Below are 24,305 nucleotides of genomic sequence, written 5' to 3'. Positions count from 1 at the left end.
ATCTCACGCCTCCTCTCCTCCATGTGTCTCTACTCTCGGCCCCCGCGGCCCCTCAACTCCCAAGCCAGAGCCTCCCTCCCACACATTGCTCTCCATTATTGCTTAATTATCTGTGGCCTGCCATTTGAATAATGTTCCATCACTGCTTCACAATCTTTTGCACTTTTCCTTTTCATCTTTCATCTGTACTTTCTATTTACTTCTCTTCTTTCCTCCATATCGCGCTCACCCCCTTGACATTTCTGTGGTTTCCATGTTTTTGCCGCCTCCTCAAATCTTGTGCTGGTTGATATAGAACTAAAACAGTGTGAGAGAAAGTGGGAGAGTGAGCTAGAGGCTCGGTCTGTTTCATGTCATTTAGACAGAAGTTTGAAAGAAGACATTTACTTCTCTCCATAGACATGCTTCTTATAGAAGCTGTACCATTATTGTCCCATGCACACTTTAGTAGCATGTATCAACTTATTCCCATTATTTCCACCTTTCCCCGCAAAAGAGTAACAAATAAACATCGTGATGGTATTCCACTTCTGTGTGTCTGTAAATCCAGTGTGCAAATGCAAACCATAAGAGAGCTCAGATGCTGTTGTTTACAAAGTCTCCAAATCCCTGCAGCACTGAGGAGACGATGGGAAAATCATTAAAAAAGAACCAACATTTGTTTGTGTATGGATGTGTTCGTCTCGGTTTGTGAGAAACTTATCTGATGCAAACATCCTTGTTATATGTGTGCAGCTCTGTGGCACCCTGCCTGAAAATGGATTGGTTCTGTCTTCATGGCTCTTCCATGTATCAGATAGAGATAAATACCACTCTGTTCCACTGTACTTGAACACTCATAGGAGTATCCTTGCTTTTGTTCTACAGTGTTTCTGGCTCATCATTACAGATGGCAAACCTGAGGATATTCTAAAGGCAAGGCTGAGAAGATTTTGTGGTTCTGTATGAATCACAGGATTTATGTTGTGTGATGGTTTCTTTTTGTATTGTAGAGAAAAGGGAATGTGTAGGCTCTTTTAAATGTCACATCTCTATTTACGTTCCTACAGTTTGCTTCGCTGTTGCTTCGCTGTTGCTTTGGTTTTGTCAGTTTTGTGCCCTGGTCAATACTGACTCTGATTCAGCAGCTGACCTTTTGGCTTTGTAATGTCGGTATTTTCTACCACTACATTTTTATTGTCTGTTTGCTTTAACTCAACATGACTGGATCACAGCAGTTTAGTGCATTATGAGAATCAATAACACAAATGGCTTACTCACTTACTGCCTTTACGACTCAAATAAACCCCAGAGGGCAGTTTGTGTGAGGAACTGTCAGCTCAAAAGTCATTATCAGCGTTCTGTACATGAGGTCCAGAGACATTTTACATCAGTCTGGTTAATGCGTTATAGTGCTAAGACAAAATAAAACTCTTCTCCTGCACTTTATTTTAAATTCCCCTGCACTGTGCTCCCTAAAACATGCACTAGTGCATTCTGCATAGTGCATATGTATGCATCAGTTTCTTTCCGATTACTTCTTGGACTTCCTGGAAATGTGTGAAATGTGTGACCTATACGACCTAACGATGTGTTTTTCCTTTGTGTCTGCAGGGTTGGTGAAGCTTGGAGTCCACTGTGTAACGTGCCAGAAAGTCGCCATTAAGATCGTCAACCGTGAGAAACTCAGCGAGTCAGTACTAATGAAGGTACGTTAATACCTTTATGTTGTACTTAAGTTTACCTGTGTATTCATAGAAAAGAAAGTTGAATATCTGTCTTCTGTTCACCAACCATAATGTCCCTTTTCAAGTCTGGCTGAGGATCTTTGGTCAGGACCCTTCCTCTCTCCCAGCATAGCTTGTCTGAAAAAACACTTAAGAATTGGACTGTGATTGAGAAGCGATGCACCTTAAAAAGAGCCACCGCTATTACACATAAAATCTGGGCCGACTGCCAGCAAGCATTTTAAACATTAGAAGGATGGACTGGCTGAGTGGATTTTAAATTGCTTCATAAATCAAAGGCTGATTTTGTCAAATTGTTATCATAATAAGTCATGTAAAAAGTGGAATCTTGGGCTGAGTTAGTGGCTGTGGCTCTTTGAAGCAGCTGTTCGTCCTTTTGAAATGTTGTACAAGGGAAGTCAGCTGATTTGCTCACCTGCTTGGTGTTGGAGCTGCCAAAAAAAACTAAAAAATAAATCAGGTTTTGGCAACAATAATTGCTATGCCCTCACAATGGAACACTTCAAAATCTTCTGGGTCACCCACTCCTATTTATAATTTTGTTGTTACCCACGTAGCCTCTTTTTGAAGGATACAAGAGGGATTTTTTTCTTATTATGTCCCAGGGCTCCTGCTGGGCAGCTCAATTCTGTGCCTGCTCAAAATTGGCATGCAGCAAAATTGGCCTTCTTGTTGATGGAAAGGTTTAAAGGAAACCGAAGATGCATGTAGATGGAGGACAACAAGATGCTGCAACCTGCAAATTGTCTTTCACAGGACACACGCAGAGAGGAGTGCCCACTGTAATTGTTTGCTTATGAGCCAGAAAGTGTGAAACGGGTGCATTTACTCACCGCACAGGTTATCTGCAAATGGAAAATCCCTCCGTTTTGCATCAATTCTGCAGCAGCCTCATTAGACTTTAGATGAAAAGCTCTCTGTGCGTGGATATTGCTGTTTGATAAACAGTCGGTATTAATCAGCTTCTTGCTGGTTCAGTGTCTCCTGAATTTTTTCCCCACTCATTGCTTTCTTTCTCAAGAAGATGCTCTCTTCTCATCTCTTATTCTGCTCGGCATGCAGTCTGATACTTTCACGAGGGAGAGACAGGTCATTTCTTTTGCCCCAGCTCTGACAGAAGTATTATTAGTTTTAGCGGAAGGAGTTGCTGGAAGTGTTGAAACATGTGACAGCAGAGGGGAGGACAGCAGGATAATGTGCCCGGCCCAGGTGGTTCACATTGTGCTGCCCTGCAGAGGAAAATGATAGAAGCAGATGCCAAGCGCTGACAGGTTTCCGACAGGACCAAGACTTTGCTGAAGCTGCAGTTCACAGCCAATTACTGAACTCAGCCATTGTCACACTTCTTTCAACTGCTAGCCCCTTGTGTGTGTGTGTGTGTGTGTGTGTGTGTGTGTGTGTGTGTGTGTGTGTGTGTGTGTGTGTGTGTGTGTGTGTGTGTGTGTGTGTGTGTGTGTGTGTGTGTGTGTGTGTACCAGCAAGCATTTGTTCATGCAAGTGACAGTAGGGATGGAATAATGTGTCAGCCCAGGGCTACTGAGTTCCTTTTAATTTAATTTGGTCATATTCAAAGGTGTGTATCGTGTGTGTGTGTGTGTGTGTTTTTTTTCTATCTCTGCTTGTTTTAGTGAGTGACCGTGTACATTGTCACATACAATACATTCTTTCACTGAAATGGTGTACTTGATCGTATGAGTGTGTTTGTACTTGTGTCTCCTATGTAACACATGTGAGATTCAGTTCTTCAAGGGGTTGTGAAATCTGATCGATATACTGAAAACACACATACAGTGGATGTACAGTGTAAATATATATTGATTTTTACATTGCAGCTCTTTGAAGCCACAGTAATATTACATGACCTCTCCATAAGTCTCTCCATTCCACGAGTTATGAGAAACTCCTTTTTGTATGCTTCCTGTAGTTTTTGGATATACTCAACATACAATTGGTCGAATCTTAGATTACATGGAATCAACCACTATTATTGAGGTTTTTAATGGCTGGACAGTGGATTTCCAGCCATTTCACCCATTTTCACATAGTGTTTGACTTCACAGTCTTCTGTGTCTGTTCTTTGTCCTGCCTGTGTGGCTGTCAGACTGTCAGAGTCATCGAGGTGAACTCCACTGCAAGGCTCTGACGACTGTGAAATGTCACCTTTTAATATGCTAATATATTGGGTCCCCATGGTGCCATTAGGGGAGAATCTGACTCTCCTGGACAGGTGTGTGTGTGTGTGTGTGTGTGTGTGTGTATGTTTGAGTGTGTGCTGTTAAGCTGACAACACACATATTCCTGCATACACTTAGAGATACACACATAAGAGTTCATAAGAATGTGGGAACCTCTGTCAAACACACACTTATATTCATATGTATGTGCACCAACACATCCATCATGACACATATCATCCCTCTTCATCTGTCCTTCCTCTGACTGGCCTTGGGAGTCTGGGTCTGTGGGGATGAGGAGACGAGTTGAATTAATTGTTTGAGACTGGCTGGCAGAAGGGTCTTTTCTTCTGCTCTCTGTGTGTTAAACTTTGTATAACTAATGTTGAACTCTTTAGTCCTCAGACCCACGGGCTACGACACCACGGACCAGCGTGACATTGATTTGTCTTGGATAATGAATTCTTCTATGAACTTTCTGTCAGTTTGTTACCAAGGAGTTACCCTTCACTACTTCAAAGAGCAAGTGCAGCCCCATGTTTTTTTTTTTCACCCCTAAGTAGAAAATCTCGCAATGAAGTTAGTTGAATTGTGATAAGAGAGTCCATCATTGGGAAGTGGCTGTCTGTCATGTTTCAGATGTTGAGAGAAGAACAGACAGAAATAGAAAAACAGTCAGTGCACATATGACAGTATGTCAGCAGTCATTGGCACTGAGGCCAAACAGAATGAAGCGTAGTGATCTGATACAAGGAGAAGCCCAGAAACAACACTGTACGTGTGGGCATGTGTGTATCTAGAGGGAGTATTTAATGTTCCTGAAACTCGGCCAACTCTCTCTCTCTCTGTCTCTCTGCCATGTCTCTGTGCCACAGGGCTGTAGGGTTGAGAGAGAGAGAGAGAGAGAGAGAGAGAGAGAGAGAGAGAGAGAGGTGGACATGCTGTGAGAAGCCCTGCTGGGACAAGATAACACAGACGCTTTAGTAGGTACACCACAACTACACACATTTCCTGTCAGGAGTGAGGTTTTTTTTAATCAAACTAGCAATGTGACATTCACGCATAGGGAACGGCTGAATCTTGGCCATATATATGATCACATAGAACAGTGAGTGAAGTAAATATTATGAGAATTATGTTTAGCAGCCTTTCACCATAAGAAGGCCAAAGTGCAGGATGAACCATTTTATTCCTAAAATTCATTGGATGTTTGCACGCTCTCAAAAATAATGAAGCTACAGTATAAATGCTGCTGTCGTGAGAATTATGAGAAATAAAATGGGGTCAAAACACAAAGGATTATGTAAAACTGAAAAGCAGAGCTGGGTGTACATCTAAAATACTTTTGTGAGTATGATGCCAGGTTTGTGGTATCATTGCCAAAACAACACATTTTCTCAGCAATGCACACATGAATATTGTAAATATGAATGTTTTATCTTTGTACAAGAAGAAGAAGCTCATTTCTAAAAGTCTAAACAAGGAAGACATTTTAGTAAAACTGACTAGAAGTAAACTATTTTGAAACTTTTTCTTCAATGCAAATTTGCCTAAAAGGGTTACACGTTACTTGTAAAATAGCAAAAGTGCCTATGTACCTACCTTATGTTCATTCGGTTACTTTCATGAATTAGGTGTATAATTTTGTCTTTCCCCTGCACTTGTGTTACTTTTATCAGATTATTATAGCATCCGTTACTCCCTCTGCCTAAAGCCTTTCGTACACTTACCCCTGAGCTCTGAAACACTTTGAGTCAGTCATTGCAATGCTACCAAGCACATATTCTCAAAGTTGTAGTCATATTGATGATGCTGACATGGTAAAAAAAAAAAAAAGACTTAGTGTGGAATCTCAACACTGCAGTCAACATTTGGTCTGACAAGCTTTCCCCGAGAGCAGAGGATTCACTGTACTACTTTTCACAGTGTATTACTGATCATTATGCTGAGTGGAGCAACTCCACTAATCCACAGTTTAGTCTCAGGGTGAGTGAAATTGTTGCTAGCTGCTAGCGCTAACAACTAGCAAAGGGAGGAGGGTATCTTTAGCACGCAGCAGTTGGTGGTTGCTGTAAGATGCCTGCTCTGTTTCCTCCTCTGAGCCGGGGAGCTGCGGTGGTGGCTTATGCTGTGAGGCTGACTAATTAGTTAGAGTGACTCGCTCTCCTCCTGAAGCATCACAACTTCAAAGTCACTCCACTGTCCCCGAGCCCAAAAAGAGAGGAATAGAGGGAGAGGGAGGGAGGAAGTGCAGGATGCTAGCTGATAGAGGGGAGGAAAGTGTGTTTGGAGGGTTAGAAAGGATGGTGAACATGCAGTTAAAACTCTTTGGAATTTGCTGCCTTGTGAAGTAGATATTTCTTCATGGCTATGCTGTTTTTGATTTTTTGATTTTTTGATTTTTTTAGCTTGTGCAAGGTTACTTGTGGTTATCTTGCTCTGTCCTTGATGTCAGCCTTTACATTGCAGAATGTGTGTGAAAGCGAAAGTGCGACATTGAGTTTGGAAATAGAGAGGCCTGCAGTATAATTGCCCCCTGAAGCAAGTAATTGAAGCGCTATGGTAAGGACACGGCATGTAAAGGCTGAGAACAACAAAGCATTGCAGCAGCCAGGATAGACAGCTGCATTACTGCAGATGTCCTGAAATATATAGACAAAACAGTATGAACTTTAGGAACTTAATTTGACTGTCTACACTTTAGCGGCTATTGTTTTTAACTCAGATGGTGCATTTATGTCAGACTTGACACATATTTCCTCAGGTTGTAAAAGAGATGAATACACTGTCATATGGCAATATTCTGTTATGTGATATGTGTTGGTTATTACATTCAAATATCTATGGTAATGGTTCATTAATTATGTTGTTTTAACCTCCTGATTGAACGATAGGAGTGTTGTCATCTATCTGTTGCTGTTTGACTCTTTGACAACAATGTGACAAAGTCAACTGAGACGTAAAGAAAGAATCAGATATCCATCGAGTAAACACGTAAAAAAACAGGCCGATGACACAAGCACCAGATGCTATGTATTGCATCGCTTACAATTATGCAATATTTTGCAATATTGTTTATCATGACCCAAATATCTATAATATGTATCATATTGTATTGTATCTTATTTTGTTCTATCTTATTTTACTGTACTGACAAAAAAAGTCTGATACTGTGTCATATCATAATGTACAGTAACGTATCACATGGTGCTGTAAGGGATCTTATGGAACCGTAGTGTATCGCTTTGTATCGTATGATCATATTTTATCATATCCTATTGTATTGTTTGTATCGGTATCATATTCCCAGATTGTTTCAAATCCACAGCCCTAACATTTACAATAAATATGTAGACTACAAAAAATTAAATTGATGTTTAAAAATGACTGTCAATGAAAACGCAAAGAGCATCAATAGCATAGAACAGAAAGATGGTATGTAAGTGGTGTTTAATGACATGGTGGTTGGAGGTGGAGATGCTTCACAGTATCTGTATTGATATGTTATAACATTAATAATGCACATAGCATAAGATGGCAACACAGCAGTTTTGTCAGACTTACTAGATGTATCGGTGAAATAGTGACATTTCTTTCAAGAGGAAGATGTTTTAGGATAAGGATCTATTTATCAATACTTTTTTATCATTCACTTAAAAGTCGAGTACTGATGAAATGTGTGTTGTCCTGTATGAAAACTAAGTACCTATACGCCCCTTGTATGGACTTAAAGCCTTACATTTGAACCATTACACAACATCAAGTTAAAGGAAGTAGTCGGTGATATCTGTACATCACAATTGCAACAAAGTTTTTTTTAAATGCAAAGCTTCTAAAATAAGAATTTAGGACTAAAAAGTACAAAGACATGACCGAAATAAAGGATGGGTACAAAAGCAGACAGAGATGGTATAGTGGGTGGGTGAGGAGCAGGATGCCATGGCCACAGATGAATCACACGAGGTCTAATCTTGTTATCCCGACACCTCGCTGACAGCACTGTAGCTTTCTTTCTCCGCCATCTCTACTCTTCCCCTCCTAATGATTATAGATTGGCCATTCTCTCCCGTCCCTGTTGTGCCGCGAGTGGGTTTGATATAGAAATGTCCCACGTACACGCAGCCCTCTTTAGCTTTATATTGTGTGCATATGTGTTTGTGTGCGTGTCCTTGCGTGCATGTGTTGGTGCTGCCGCAGAGACAAAACAGACACTGCTGGAAATAAATGGGTTTCATATGTTGTGCCCCTGCACGTTGATCCATCAGCTTTATATGGTGCTGAGCCAGAAGCCAGGGCTTAGAACACAGTTTGATCGTAGCAGGCCGACTGCAGAGAAAAACTGTGGAATTACAAACTCTGTTTCTCCATTTGCTGAGTCTATCAGAGATTTATAAAGGTGGGTTAATTACATTTTTAGCAATAAAATGTTGAAAATTTGTATTTCGTTTTAGTGCATGCAAATATTAGACATCTTGAAAGAAGGTTATAGATATCTTACAGGACACAACCATCAGAAAGTTTAGAAAGTGCATATCTTGACCCATTATTTCTTCCTGAAAAAAAAATTAATAACCAAGATGTAACCCTTCTGTTATCAGCTGTTTCTCCCTGCCATGGCTTTGTTGAGAAACATTTATATAAATATGAATTATTCTGAGCCAGTAGGGCCTAACAAAGCCCTCTGTCTGTTATCAGTCAATGAAGGTCACTTAACAGTCGGCATCCTTATTTGGTCTCCCGTCACCTCTCTTAAATCAATGTGTTTTCACTTTTTTCTTAGTTTGTATAGAGTGTGGATGAAGCTCTGCTGTAAGAGAATTGAGGAACACATTTTACATACCATGCACAATGTTTGGGGATTTATGAAGAAATGTTAGCGTTCAACCCTACCTGTGTCACATTATGTTTCATGCTGAATTCACATTGACCGAAGACTCCAAGCGCTGCCTTGTACACAGTTCTGCCCGGTACGTTGGGATGCAACACATCCTGCAGAGAGACGTGTGAAAGCATTAGTCCTGCTGTGACAGAGCTCATCGTAGTGTTTGACTGATTTCACCTCTCATGTCTTATCGAGATAAAACAGAGATTGAGAACAGATGAAATAATGAAATGGATGATAGCGGCGCACAAGATGTAGCTGGCTCCCCCATTGAGCTCGACAGGAGACAGACAGAAGTCTAAACCGATGGCTTTTGTTTCTTCTCTTCAAAGGCGTGAAGCAGCTGTGTTGTCAGATAGATGAGACCGTTTCATTTTCTTTTTTCATTTGGATTCGCTTTGGCGCTGCTTTTTCCTTTGTGAGTGCAGGGCACATCTTATCCAATTCATCGAACCTTGAGTTTTGAGTGGTGGTTTCATGGGGAGATCAAACTTCCCTTTAAGTTGTGTTTATTTTTTACGCCTTTGTCTATTTCTTTGTTTTGCGCTGGGATTTCTTACCTCCTTTTACTACCTGTGAGCCCACTGGAGTGTATTTTGGGAGTGTTTCTTCCCAGCCTATGGGTATTGTGATCGTCTTTTATCTGTCTTGTTTGAGTAGGGACCGATAATTGAACAGGTTCATCATTTTCTCTCGAGAGGACAAGTCTACTCCCTTTTTTACTTTGTCATGTGTCGTTGTCATCTGTTTTTGTAGCACACTGCTTCAGTTCAAAGACAAAAGCATGTTGCCTATTATTGTGTGTTTGTGAGTGATATTTTTCTGCAGTTTATTGTCAGGTTCCCTCTCTTTATGTGATATATGAGCCTGCAGCACTTTGCTATTGTCTCCATTAACACCGATAAATGCATATGAAGTAGCAAAAGAAAAAAAAAATCTGTTGCTGTAAATGGTCGAGGAATCTGAAAACAAGTAGATGTGTGTGTTTGCACAAGTTGTATGTGGATTTGTAGTAGAGCTTTGCAGAGGTGTAACTGATGGACAATGAAGCATGTCACAGTCTGTGACAACTGTCATCCCACTGGCAACAGCAATGCTGCTGTGATATGTCTCTTCATCCTCCATGCCATCACTGTAACTGCCTCTACTGACTGTATATATGGCTGTGCACTAGTTTGGGTGCATCTGTGTTGAAGTCACACTTACCATAAATGACAGCATGAATGACAGCTCCATGACCACTGTCTAGTTGCTTAGAGTCGACAAAGACATAGTGGTGTACCCTCCTGCTTACACACGAACCCATACATATACACAGAATCCCCCCCTCAGGGTTCTGTGTGTCTGTGTGTCTTCTCGCTGCAGGATCTGGTCTGAAACAGTCTCACATCAAGCAGGCAGGGTTCAGGGGTGAATCACAGCTTGTGGACTAGCATGTCACAAAGAGCACTGCCAACAATGCTACTTACCAACTTAAAGACACACACACACACACACACACACACACACACACACACACACACACACACACAAACTTGAAGAAGAAAGTAGTCTGTCCTCAACAAGGGTATATAAAACAAGCGCACACATGATGAAGGTGCCAGGAAAGTGTGGTTTTAAAGAGCTGTATAAACAGTACAGTGATCACATTGTGATTTAAATGTAACTTATACTAAGTCAAACTAGTGCAAAGGCATCTCACATTATGTTTTAACTGTAAATGAAAAAGTACTGTGACACATGTCTGGGTATTCCATTGAACTGAAGTTTCTATTAAATAAAAGAAGAAGAGATTTTCTGTAAGATGTAATTATTTTAGAGTTAAAGATTATATCACACCTACAAGGGAGATGAATACCAAAACCCCCAATGTTCTTCCTCAAACAAGGACAGTCATGCTGCAAAATTAGATTTGCATTTGTGCAACCCCTGTTTATTTTAAAAAAATGTAGCAGTGCTGTTAATCAGCTCTCTCAAGGCTCGACCTTCACTCGCTACATTAGTTTGTTATCAAGCATAAATTCACCTCTTTTATATGATGCAAATAAACAGGCTGATATGCTCATGCTTGGTAGAGTTACTGCGATGGGGACGGATCCTGGTGCATGTTTGGGATTTTGCAGTCACTGTGTTGAACATCTAAAGCACGATCATCTCTGTGGTGTTTTTTTTTTGTGCTAATGACTCTGTTGTGCTAACACACGCTCAAGAATATATTTTCTCCCTCTTGCTTTTTTTTTTAAACACACAATACATACCCCACAGCGCTTAAATACATACAGGGAATGTATGTTTTTGCATGTGTGGTTTTCTGTTCTTAGGGTACATTTAGACTTTATTCATACAGTGCACAAAGACTTTGCTTTTTATGTAACACTCATTGTCAGACCTAATTAACAACTACGGAAGTTACAGGAACTTGCTACTTGCTACTTGTTGTACTAAAACCAATAAAAAAAAATCAATCTTTGGATATGTAAAAAACCCTGTACAATCCCCCACTTGTAACTTTCAGTCTTCCGAAGTGACCTTATTGGAGCTTTTGTTGAACTTAATTGCAAAGTTTCAAGCTAATTTGTTTGTTTTTTCTAGTTGACCAGTTTTACCTGCTGACCTTTTGTCTGTCCAGTATTGACGCCTCCTCCTGGCTAACTATTGACATGCTCATGTGTCAATGAACAGGCCGTGTATTCATATGTGGACATAATTAGCTGAATGAGTGAATTACTGTTGGCTAATCACTGCTGTCCACCTGAATTATTGCACTAAATCATCTTCATTACCTGCTCATTACTCAACTTTCCTTGTTGAAGTTGTTGATAGAAAACTTTAAAAGCAGCAGCAGCAGCAGTGTTGTTCACTTACCAGCATACCTGCCTGTATCCACTTAACAAACAACCTATGAAAAGGTTCCTTTACTTTATAATTTAACAGAACTTTTCACAATGTGGATACTGTAGCATATTTTTTATTCAGTCTTTCTCTTAACTTTGTTATCTTCTTTAGAGATGCTGTGGTCTGCATTGATTCATTATGAATGAAGACTGCAATATGTAAATCACACACATTTGCTTCATAGGCATTTTAATTTAAGTTTGTGTAAAAAAAAGAGAAAGTCTTTGTGCGAGATTAAGCGGAAAATGGAATTTAATAAAAATGTCTCCTGCATCCCTAGAGGATCTAATTTAATCTTCCTGTGTTCCGCTAAAGAAATTATTCCATATACCTCACCTGCAAATTAAAGCTTCTGTTGGTTTATTAGATTAACACCTTAATTACTGATTCATGACCTTCACATCTCATTGTCACATTTGTTCACACTCTCTGTCTGTCTGTCAAAACCAGTTCATTAATCTACATTTCACATCTCCACACAGTCCAAGGTCACCTTAACAATCCTGGTTTTTTAAAAATATCTCTCGCTTTGGGACTGAGTGACAATATGGACAAGTTCACAAAAAAACACTTCAGACTGCCGACACAAAAACATGGCTGCCAAAAGGGCTGCACTGCCTGCCTGTCACTGATAAATCACTCATCCTGCAGATGGTTATCACAAGCACTCACACCCATCCCACTCCAACCTACCCATCAACCGATGTAGTAAGTTTGAAGATGTTCATGATTATGACATTTGACCTCTAGGTGTGGAGAACCTCTGCCATTATGACCAAGGTTATCCAGGGTTGTGTCTGCTAGTGTGAAGTGATGTGTCCTGCCACTGGTCTAAGTGGCAGCCTGATGGATATATCGCCAGCATCGGCACACATCACAGACATGATTAGAGAGAAAGAATGAGAGAAATGGAGAATAAATGAAGGATAGAGGAGAAGGTAGAAGAGGAGGAGGAGTGTCAGAATTGCTCTTGGAGGGGAAGGGTAATGAGTACGATTTGAAAAGGTGTGAGATGGATAAAGGATAAGAACTAGCAAGCTAGCAGAGACTATGTCCACATCGATTTACATGTCTCTGGCATTGATCAAACTCCCCCGTGTGGGGAATTTACCTCCTTTTTCACAAAGGATGACTGATACAGTGATTATCAGAAAACCCTGCTGCGCTCACTGTGTGTCCTTGTGTGTTGCCGTCTGCGCACATGCATGTGTGCATTTTGTGAGGTCCACAGGGTGAAGGGAAAAGCGATAAACAGAGAGAGATGAAAGTAAAAGGGAGATTATTTTTTTATTCAGTTCAACGACTTTGACTGGAATGGAATCAAACAAATATGATTTTATTTTGTTTAGCTCTCGGTGGGAAAAAGCTCAGAAGGGGAAGATAACACACACACGCTCCTACAACACATACATTTAAATCCATCGTTCCGAGCCTTGTCTCTGTCAATTTCTAAACCAATTTTTGATAAGCAGTTCCTCCCATGAACACATGTTAATGTCATTTTGAAGGTAGAGCCATGCCCTGCACTTAAAGTAAACGGAAAAGTGCAAATGCACACCATGGGAGAGACTTTTCTCTCCCATGGTGGGAGGAGTTGCCTTTGTGTGTCTTTTTGACCTTGAGACAGAATGTCCTTCCCCTCATGGTTGCAAAGACGGACAAACTGCACTCTAACGCCACTAATATGCATGTGTAAGCTCATACACAATACACAAAATGTATGCATACACACCAGCTTGGCTGCCCTCTGCTCCTGGCAGAAAGCACTGATTCTTCCCTATGGGCTCACTGACTAACATATGGATGAACGAATGGATGGATGGGTGGATGAAGGTGGCTGTTGACTTGCCGGGATCAGTCGCATGTGTGTACAGTGTGTGTGCATCATGCGTTAAAGTGTCCACATGTCACATGTATGAATGGACGATGAGCCAGAAGCCAAACTGGGCTGTCTCCTCCCATTCTGCTCACTGACAGTTGGACCCACCTCCCCCTCTCTCTCTGGGTGTCACACCATCAGATACCTGACTACTCCGTCACCCATATGTCATCTAATGTACAGTATGTTCCTCCTACACCCTTCTCCCTGCAAATTTAAAAAGAGTTTTAGTTTGCTTAAGACCAAATCAAACAAATGAAAGTAGCATGAATAATAGAAGTTAGGAAAAGGGCTTAATCATATTGTCAAATTAAGTTCAGTTGTGCTCTGGAAAAAAGAGGGGCCTTTTTCAAAATTGTACAAAGGGTTTCTTAAGTTTGACAACTTTATAGTTTTGAAAGTTGACATTCCAAAAGTAGGTGGAAAAATATAAAAATGTATAGTACATAGAAGTGCACATTCAAAAGACAGTGAAAAGTTATACAGTAATTCACCACCCATAAATACAATGAGCCATTTAAACAAACATTTGATCAATTTACACATTCAAATGTTGAATCAGAAGCTTTTTATCTTTGAGCTAAAGCAAAGCCACGGAGGTGGAATTGTCTCTTATTTCCCTGATTGGCACATGCTTTTAGCTCCTCACATTACTGTCTCTTCACCTTAGCTGTTATCATTTCCCTCTCCGTGGGCACGCCACTGCTTAAAAGGTTATCCTTTCCCCGTGTAGTGTTAATTAGCAACAAAAGAGGCTGCAAGCCTGCAACACTCGGGGGGGGGGGGGGGGGGGGGGACGACGAGCTGGTACTGGCACTGGCTCTTCTACATTTCTCTCTTAGTCTTCTCCATTATAGAGAATTACATGGCTTATTCTTCATCCCTCTCTCGTTAAACCATCCTTCCAGTCTAGTTTTTCTATCCATTCAGCATCCGGCTCTTGCATGCACCGCCCATGTTAGCATAGCCATCACCCCCATTTTTTTTTTTTTTTATATATCTGACACACATGGCTGCCCTGTTGACTTTGATCCTTAGATCTCAGTATCAAGGGACCATTCACCCGCTCGCCTGGGGGAGGTGACAGAAATGTCTGTGTTTTCCATGTGCATGAGAGGGGGAAAAAAGAGAAAGGCAAGAAAAAAAGATATGGGAGATGCAATAAGTGGAGAGTGAGAGATGACAGGGCCTGTGATCCAATATTTTCCCCTGTGGGATTTTGGGGCTGGTTTCTTTGTGACATGTGTGACATGAATCTAATCTCTGTGCGTCTTTGTTGTTGCCTGTCTCTGTCTCTGATCCGCTGTCCTCTATTACTGGACTCTTAGCCACGGTGATGGAACTATTGATGTCACCAGTCACTTGTTTGCTCGTCCATTCCGCCATTCAGATCCAGACCTGTAATTTATAGAATCAATAGCAAGCTGATGGAGCTATATGCTAAACTGGCTCTCATGACACGTCTGAGCAACAGTGACAACTTTGCATCATTCGTCTGAGCTCCAGTCGTTTCACATCGTCTTGTTTCACTTCTCTATAACAAATTGCCATCTGCACCTTCAAATTACGCAATAATTACAGGTTATCAATAACATTTGACATACTTTCAAATACACATCATCAAATTTATATTTCAGAGTGAGGAAAACTATGCTTCAGCTTTGAATATGAAAGATTAATATACAGTTTTGTGGAACCTTGTAATAACATAACCTTAATATTCATCTCACAGCTTTATGTTTTCTGTTATTTTATTTTCTTTGCAACCAGGTATATATACAGTACAGACCAAAAGTTTGGACACACCTTCTCATTCAAAGAGTTTTCTTTATTTTCATGACTATGAAAATTGTAGATTCACACTGAAGGCATCAAAACTATGAATTAACACATGTGGAATTATATACTTAACAAAAAAGTGTGAAACAACTGAAAATATGTCTTATATTCTAGGTTCTTCAAAGTAGCCACCTTTTGCTTTGATTACTGCTTTGCACACTCTTGGCATTCTCTTGATGAGCTTCAAGAGGTAGTCACCTGAAATGGTCTTCCAACAGTCTTGAAGGAGTTCCCAGAGATGCTTAGCACTTGTTGGCCCTTTTGCCTTCACTCTGCGGTCCAGCTCACCCCAAACCATCTCGATTGGGTTCAGGTCCGGTGACTGTGGAGGCCAGGTCATCTGGCGCAGCACCCCATCACTCTCCTTCTTGGTCAAATAGCCCTTACACAGCCTGGAGGTGTGTTTGGGGTCATTGTCCTGTTGAAAAATAAATGATGGTCCAACTAAACGCAAACCGGATGGAATAGCATGCCGCTGCAAGATGCTGTGGTAGCCATGCTGGTTCAGTATGCCTTCAATTTTGAATAAATCCCCAACAGTGTCACCAGCAAAGCACCCCCAAACCATCACACCTCCTCCTCCATGCTTCACGGTGGGAACCAGGCATGTAGAGTCCATCCGTTCACCTTTTCTGCGTCGCACAAAGACACGGTGGTTGGAACCAAAGATCTCAAATTTGGACTCATCAGACCAAAGCACAGATTTCCACTGGTCTAATGTCCATTCCTTGTGTTCTTTAGCCCAAACAAGTCTCTTCTGCTTGTTGCCTGTCCTTAGCAGTGGTTTCCTAGCAGCTATTCTACCATGAAGGCCTGATTCACACAGTCTCCTCTTAACAGTTGTTCTAGAGATGTGTCTGCTGCTAGAACTCTGTGTGGCATTGACCTGGTCTCTAATCTGAGCTGCTGTTAACCTGCGATTTCTGAGGCTGGTGACTCGGATGAACTTATCCTCCGCAGCAGAGGTGACTCTTGGTCTTCCTTTCCTGGGGCGGTCCTCATGTGAGCCAGTTTCTTTGTAGCGTTTGATGGTTTTTGCGACTGCACTTGGGGACACTTTCAAAGTTTCCCCAATTTTTCGGACTGACTGACCTTCATTTCTTGAAGTAATGATGGCCACTCGTTTTTCTTTACTTAGCTGCTTTTTTCTTGCCATAATACAAATTCTAACAGTCTATTCAGTGGGACTATCAGCTGTGTATCCACCTGACTTCTGCACAACACAACTGATGGTCCCAACCCCATTTATAAGGCAAGAAATCCCACTTATTGAACCTGACAGGGCACACCTGTGAAGTGAAAACCATTTCAGGTGACTACCTCTTGAAGCTCATCAAGAGAATGCAGAGTGTGTGCAAAGCAGTAATCAGAGCAAAAGGTGGCTACTTTGAAGAAACTAGAATATAAGGCGTATTTTCAGTTGTTTTACACTTTTTTGTTAAGTATATATTTCCACATGTGTTAATTCATAGTTTTGATGCCTTCAGTGTGAATCTACAATGTCAATAGTCATGAAAAGAAAGGACACTCATTGAATGAGAAGGTGTGTCCAAACTTTTGGTCTGTACTGTATATATATATTTATTTTGTCAGGAAAAGGGCAAAGCCTTGCCAATCTCCTCGTCCACACTTAGGCTCCGGTTCTGAAAACGTCCGCTAATGATGTCCACTCTGCAAGATAACTACTGTAGCTACTTTACAAGACAAATTATCTGCTCCTGTCCAATAGCCAATTTGGATTAGTGTCAGTCTTGTACTCGTGTTCAACCTCTGGCTCTTTTTTTTGTAATGTAACTGTTTTAGGTTTTATAAAAAACAAGACAATTGGCTCCATACTGACCTGTTGAACAGACAGTTTCCCTATGACCACAAAAAGAGAAGGTGTGTGTTCATCTGACCACCTGTCCACCTGTCTGTATGTGTATCTGTATATGTGTGGTTTTGGGTGACTGGCGTCCAAGCGCCTGTTAATAAAGGTTTAATGAAGTGCCTTTGAGAGAACTGTCTACACTCCTAGATGTGAAACTTAATGAGAGAGTGTGAAGCCATGTACAAGAGGCAGGTCCAGAAAGACGACGACCACCTGGCATTGACGCTAGCATGAATTGTTGGATGTGTGTGTTACGGAGTGATAGAGCAGTTGTTGTCAGTGTGTAGGCCTTTAAAATATAGTAGTAGTTGTAATAATCCACCAACAGAAGACATTTAGAAAGGTGGATGCCAGTGTTGTGCAAATGATAATAGTGGGCTATTAAATGAAACTGTAACACTGTTTAATGCTAGAAAGAGCAAGAGTTCCTTCATATACTTACATTAGTGTGTAAATCAACTGCTAATCTTGCAATAAGCAGTCAGTTGTACAGTTAAGACTTCACATTAAGCCTCATTTCTCTTATTTCAATTAACTGAAAGGAGACGCTTAGAGGAAGCTTAAGAAGCCAGCTGCTGGCTCTGTAGCATTTCGACAGCTCATCTCTCGCTGAGTCCTGGGCAGCATTAGTCTCTCTGCGGGGAGCCCTGCTGCCAGCTAGCTAGCTAGCCTCCATGGGCTCATTCTTAACAACGCACCTTAGCCTCAGGTGAGACAGTGGCAGGGTGTAACAGTGCTGATAGCGCTCATTAGTCTCTGGATTAGCCCTGATTAGCCTAGCCATTACTCCCACTGATACTCCATGCTAATGCTATTTACCACTCTACCCTTTTAAGACAAGCTGTGTGCCTTGCTGTATATTCTCTCATGACTTTTTTCCTGGCTGAAGCTTCAGGAGAAGTTGCCCTGCATTAGATTTTCCACTTCAGAAGCTAAAAGTAAGCTTATTCAGCAGGGTTTTATCATCCACACTGCAACATGTTACTTTGATAAGGAGTGAAGACAGGAACGCTGCTGTTTTGGCAGAAAATAATTATAGATAGGGTACAATGCATACCTCAGCTGACAGTTATCGTTAATAGAACAGCAGAAAAACAATGTTAGAGCACAATTAAGGGGGAGGAACCTGATTTTATACACATGCAGTCAAGCAAACATCTTTATGGGAGTTTAACAAAAACATAGTTAGCTGACGGATCAGAGCTCTGACTTTATTCCACACGAGTGTTCATAAAGCTAAGTCACGATGATTGTGACACTAAAGCAGCATGAAGGCTGTCACAGGCGAGTGACAAAGTGAAACTGACTTTGATGAGATTGAGATGAGGCAGAGGAGCCTTTATCTCACACTGTCCTTTCATCTCCATCATTGTCATTCAAAGCTAGGCACTGAGTGGTGGAGGAGAGGATGAACAAAAAAGGTGGAGGAGAAGGATGAGCAGATAAGTGAGAGCGGTGCAGGAGTGGAGCACAGGGGGCTGAAGATTAGCAGCGGGTTCTGTTAGAACGGGCTCCATGCTGATTTTCAGTCGCAACTATACATGCTGACTACAAGCTCCGGAGACGCTGACACAAATCCAAACTGATCTGCTCGATTTTGGTGAATTTCAGCTCTCACCGGTCTCACATTTGACATGTCTCTCAGTAGCTCCATAAGCAATAAAAAAAAAAAAGAACTTTGAAACTTGTGTGGATTCAGCCTTCCTCTTCTGCTAGAAATAGTTTTATGTGAGCAGTCACCATCTAGGAAAAAAAAAATCCTCCTCTGGGAGACTTTGATGTACCTGAGTGGACATGCTGACCCCAATTCACCCAAAGGCTGTACTCCTAGTGGACAGAAATGCTCAAATGTGGGATGTCTCACTCTGACGGCGTTTTTTTTCCTTCATGTTTCTTGTCTCGCCAAGCTGATTTATGTTCACCTTAGGCAAAAACCACAGGATTATGAAATGCGCTTGCAAAGTATACAGTGAGGCTTGTTTTGTGACAGAGCAGAAGACACATTTTTTTGTAAGATAAGACAAACACAACCTGTTCTCCTTCGGTTTTTTTCTTTCTTTCTTTTTGAAGCAAACAATATTTTCTACCCGAGATAGCAGCGCTCACTGGCCTGGATGCCAAGCAGAGTGTGGTCAAAGCTTATCTCTGTCCTCTCTGCCAGGAGAAAGTGCCAGTCAGCTCCTCTCCTTGGTTTCCCTCTTAAGCCCTTGTGCAGGTGGTGTGCATTGTTATTACATATTGCTTCCTCTCAGATTTGTCTCTCCAACAATGACCGTCACAGGTAACATCAAGAAAAAAAGAAGAAGTGATTGATAAGAACTCATCACAGGTATTTTTTTGTCTCCTTGGTCCTTCAGGTTTGACTGCAGTGAGAGGAAAGTTCCAGTTGAAGAGGGCACATCAGGACAATTTGTCCTGGAGTGCTTTTAGGAACATAACTGTGTTGATGATATAATAACATCTCTTTTTGTGTCCCTTTGTCTCCCTCTCTTTTTCTCTGCCTGTCCCTCTTTTTCACAGGTGGAGCGAGAAATAGCTATCTTGAAGCTCATAGAACACCCGCATGTTTTAAAGCTACACGATGTCTACGAAAATAAAAAATACTTGTAAGTATCACATGTGGATTGTGGCCCAGCTTTGGTTGAAAGAAAGAGATATAGCACACAATAAATAACTGTAAGATTGCTAAATAACTCACAAGTGTTTCCAACTGTTGGGTGCCAGGGCTGTATTTAGATCATCATACTGGCCTACAGAGTAGTTTTGATTGGTGTATTATGATAGGAGGCTAACAGTGATAGCCTTAGGAGGCGTATGCTCCATTTGTATTGGCATGAAGCATTTAATTTGGTCGTGCACGCCAGGGGACTGCTAATAGGGAGAGGAAGTCTCCGTAATGTAAACACCATGACACGCTTATCAGAGAGCCAACACCAATGCATTAAGAAACATTAGCCATGGAGAGTGGCAGCAGTATTAGCCTGCTGCAGAGGCTTTGTACACACATAGGCACGTGTAGGCACACACATAAATCTATTAGCTAACTTTAACAGTGGTGAGTGACAAGCCCATCAGCAGTTTATGGTCTCCCTCTTGATCCACAGAGGACTGTTTGTCAACTAGATTCAATTAGTTCTCATCTTGAGCTAACAGGCCAAATAGGATCGGACACGCAGTACTGTACATGACATCCGTTAAGATGAAAGGAAGAGCAGAATATTGTGATTCATCCTATAATTGGATTATTAAAATCACATTTGGTGCCCATTGCTTCATCATGTTTGACAGTTGGTCACTAGTAGCCTCACAGAAGACAAATTGCTTTTACGCTTGTGTCTCCACTGACTCGAGCAAACTCTGTGCCTAAAACCTGTGGTTTAATTTTTAGAGTTGATGTTGTTTAGATTCTTGCTCAGATATCTCCACTTGAAATCCAATAATTGATAGACATGCAGCACCTTTTGAGCCAGCAGTCCCAGAGCTTTCAAGATTTATTATGCTGCTGGCACAGATCCTAATACAAAATGGTTTGTGTGTGTGTGTGTGTGTGTGTGTGTGTGTGTGTGTGTGTGTGTGTGTGTGTTTCCTTCAGTGTGTGTGTGTGTGTGTGTGTGTGTGTGTGTGTGTGTGTGTGTGTGTGTGTGTGTGTGTGTGTGTGTGTGTGTGTGTGTGTGTGTGTGTGTGTGTGTGTGTGTGTGTGTGTGTGTGTGTGTGTGTGTGTGTGTGTGTGTGTGTGTGCGTGCGCGTGCACAAGAGGTGAAGGGGAAGTGAATTTAGCTTGATACATAGCCCACCAATATTTTATTCATGGATATTTCCTTGCTAGAAATGAATGAATGATCACATCATGAGGTTAATATGAATTATGCCACTGAGAATGACAAATATGTGCTGAGAAAACGTCTGATATTCTTCGAGACCATAATGCACATGGGTACACTAGATTTGTAATGGAGTTATTATGAGTGTAACTGTTAAATCTTCAAAATGTCTACAGAGTTTGACACTTTGATGAATTTGACACAAACTCATGATAGAAATAAATGCAAGACGTTTTTTTTTAACTCTTATTCTTAGTTTTCCAGCTACCAGTTAGAAAATAATGTGAGAGTAGACTATAGATGGCAGTTAAAATGTGGTGATACTCCAGTGATTTAGTATCGCACTTCCATTAGGTGTGGGTACTTGCTAGAAAAGGATTAAAAAAAGGATTAGTCCAAATCTGTGCCACATATCCTCAGCAGAGCGTGGGTCAGGCTCTAAATGTGCTGGAGCTCACAATTCCCGTAATGCAACTTGTTAGAATTTCTTTATCAGACTTTCACTGCATTGTGAAACCTATAAAATTCAAACTCCACACCTCTACTTTTTCATGAAAACTTTACTTCTCTCTTAATTAAAAAAACAACCTCATTTTTTTTGTAGCTCTAAGGAAGAGCTCCTTCAAAGTTGAAAAGAATATTAGACAATAATTTTTAATTAGCAGAGTAGTTCGACATACAAAATCATTTGATTGTAATCAGATGATTGCTTCATGATAATCAAATTGAAGGGTTTTATTCATGTACCCACACATTGCATCCACAGCATAGAGAGAGAGAGAGAGAGAGCGAGCGAGAGAGGATGTAGAAGGAGTATTTCACTGCCTGTCTGAGTTTCAATTTGTCCTAGTGAAGATGGAGGGAGTTTCAGTTCAGGATAAACGAGCAGGCCGGTACGGAGCAGGGGCAGGGCACCGCTGGCTTCTAGCCCACAGATGCAGCTTTAGGTCTAGGTCAGATCAGATTTATCTCCTCAATGTCCCCTAAGAGCTCCGGAGCAGACTGTCTCCACTGCGAGCAAAGCCACATACACTCAAAGTGCCAGCTGAAGAGGGGCTGTAAAAGAAGAATCTTAAGATGATTTTTCAATGTCTTTCTTCTATCTTCTCTTGCTTTACGAAGCCAGTTCTGGGATACACAAACTACCAAATCCCATATGTCTAAGAGCTTTACACACACCTCTCCGTCTTTTTGTAACAAAATACTACAATATCATCCTTAAGATGCTTCATGAGAGGTATATTTTAAGACCTTCACATATTGTATTTCACTGTCTCCAAGGGGACAGCTGACTCATGAAGACATGGAAAACTAACAGTCAACAGGATATGAGTTTGGGGAGATCAGATTGTTGATCCTGTGTTTGTTTTTGTTTTCAATTTGTTATGCCTAAGGGAAGACCCTCAATCCCATAATGCTCTAGTTATTACAGCCCTCTGAGGTCTCTCACTGTCTTCAGGGCCCTTTCTACTCACTGCAGGACACAGGTGTTTGTTTCCATCCCTATGAGTGTAATCTGTCCTTTGTTTGTGTGTATCTTTACTCCTGTCCTCCTCTCCGTCTCTCAGGTACCTTGTTCTAGAACATGTGTCTGGTGGCGAGCTGTTTGACTACTTGGTGAAGAAAGGCAGGTTAACACCTAAAGAGGCCAGGAAATTCTTCAGACAGATCATGTCTGCGCTGGATTTTTGCCACAGTCATTCCATATGGTAAGTGCAATAAGACCCAAACCAAGCTTTCCAAGCTTTTTCCTCACTGATGCTATTTATAGACTATTAACCTTGCTATAAAACATTTGGAAAACAAATAGAAGTACTTTAAAACACTAATACTATTCACCAAAGTTTTCAAGACCATGTAATACTTTTAAGCTGTTTTCACATAAGGACTCCTGAAAATATTTAGATCATTTCAGGAGGACTGTTCCAGAAATTCTCTTGACCTGGCTGTTCACATATGCACCTCACAGTGGGAGGCTGTCCCTTTTTAGATGGCAGGGGTGGGCGTGGGAACTCCTGAGGCAAGACGTCACATAGAAAAAAAAAAAAACATGCGCAAGTGGCAGACGAAGCAAGCAACAGTTTGCTATACATAGCTATAATGAGAATATTTGCCTTTATATCAATGCTATATGTGTAGTTCAAGAGAATTAAAATATCAACAAAAGAGCTAGAAGAACACACTAGCAAACAGAAAACGTAATGCAGCGTTTAATTACACGCACAGAGATTGTAGCAGTTACATGCATACACTTTATGCACCATGCAGCAGTCACAGGATATACACGTCACCACACCCTCCCATTGGCTTGAGGTGAATCCTCTGGATAATATCATGTAGTTCTCACATAGGCTCACTTGCTGCAAGAAAAATACTAGGGGGGCTCACCGGAGAAACTCTGGGTGAAGTCCAAGTGAAAAATTCAGCTGTTTGCGTTCACACACACACACACACACACACAGCTCCTCCTGCAATTATAAGGAGTTTATCAGGAGTTTTCTGCCAGTGTGAAAGACCTATTAGACAACAACTGTACCCTACAGGTTTCAGATATTGCCTGTACTCGGGGTTAGATCCATTAAAAAACATGATCCTATCTGCATAAAAGCATCAAATGTATTTAAAAAGATAGAAAATCCAATAAACAGCCATCCCCAGGAGATATACCAAAGTCAAATTGGTTGTCATACAACATTGAACAAATAATGTGAGTTGCTAAGTAATGAATCTTCATGAAATGAATCAACAATCTAAATTTCAATCAGTTTATTCATAGCTTCAGAGTGCTGTTTAGTTTTCAAACCAGTGAATCAATATGGAGATTACAGGACTGAGATATTGCTTGTTTATGGAAGTGTGTATATATTTTTTTTGCCTCTTTAGAGATCCATCTTAACCAGCTGAGAAAGGTTTTAACAAATCAAAGCTACTAGACAGTGGTTCTAGACCATTTTTACTGAGGGGGCCGAACTGGGGCCAGTTGTTTTTTCAGAGGGGAACATTAAACCCAGGTGAAAAATAGACAAAGATGATCGCTTTAAAAAATATATTATGCCAAATAAAAGCGCACATCATTAAATACCATGATTTATATTTGTTTCAGTAACAGTATTTAAAACTAGATTGTGAGGCCGGTTGTTGAGTCAAATACTGTGTGTGTTATTATGGAGGCTCTTCCTTTTGGGGGACCAAGCTCAGAGTTACAGGGGCACTGGCCC

At 41.0% G+C, this 24,305-nt stretch overlaps 2 protein-coding genes across 5 annotated transcripts in view; one reads left to right on the top strand and one right to left on the bottom strand.

The window, feature by feature from the left end:
- ldha (lactate dehydrogenase A4) overlaps positions 1 to 24,305 on the bottom strand; it is a 210,655-nt gene that overhangs the window by 121,629 nt on the left and 64,721 nt on the right. The gene's annotated exons all lie outside the window — the stretch shown is intronic.
- Positions 1 to 24,305, top strand: part of LOC132973209 (serine/threonine-protein kinase BRSK2) — a 173,882-nt gene that overhangs the window by 100,421 nt on the left and 49,156 nt on the right. For all 4 annotated transcript variants that reach the window (XM_061036541.1, XM_061036543.1, XM_061036544.1 and 1 more), the window contains exons 2-4: positions 1,594 to 1,688; positions 19,787 to 19,872; positions 22,656 to 22,796. In XM_061036541.1, the coding sequence (XP_060892524.1) occupies positions 1,594 to 1,688; positions 19,787 to 19,872; positions 22,656 to 22,796 (322 nt within the window). The remainder of the gene's footprint in view (positions 1 to 1,593; positions 1,689 to 19,786; positions 19,873 to 22,655; positions 22,797 to 24,305) is intronic.

This window comes from Labrus mixtus, chromosome 4, assembly GCF_963584025.1.
Source record: "Labrus mixtus chromosome 4, fLabMix1.1, whole genome shotgun sequence".
NCBI classification, from domain to species: domain Eukaryota; kingdom Metazoa; phylum Chordata; class Actinopteri; order Labriformes; family Labridae; genus Labrus; species Labrus mixtus.
Note: the sequence above shows the minus strand (reverse complement) of the source record. Positions and strands in the feature narration are given on the sequence as shown.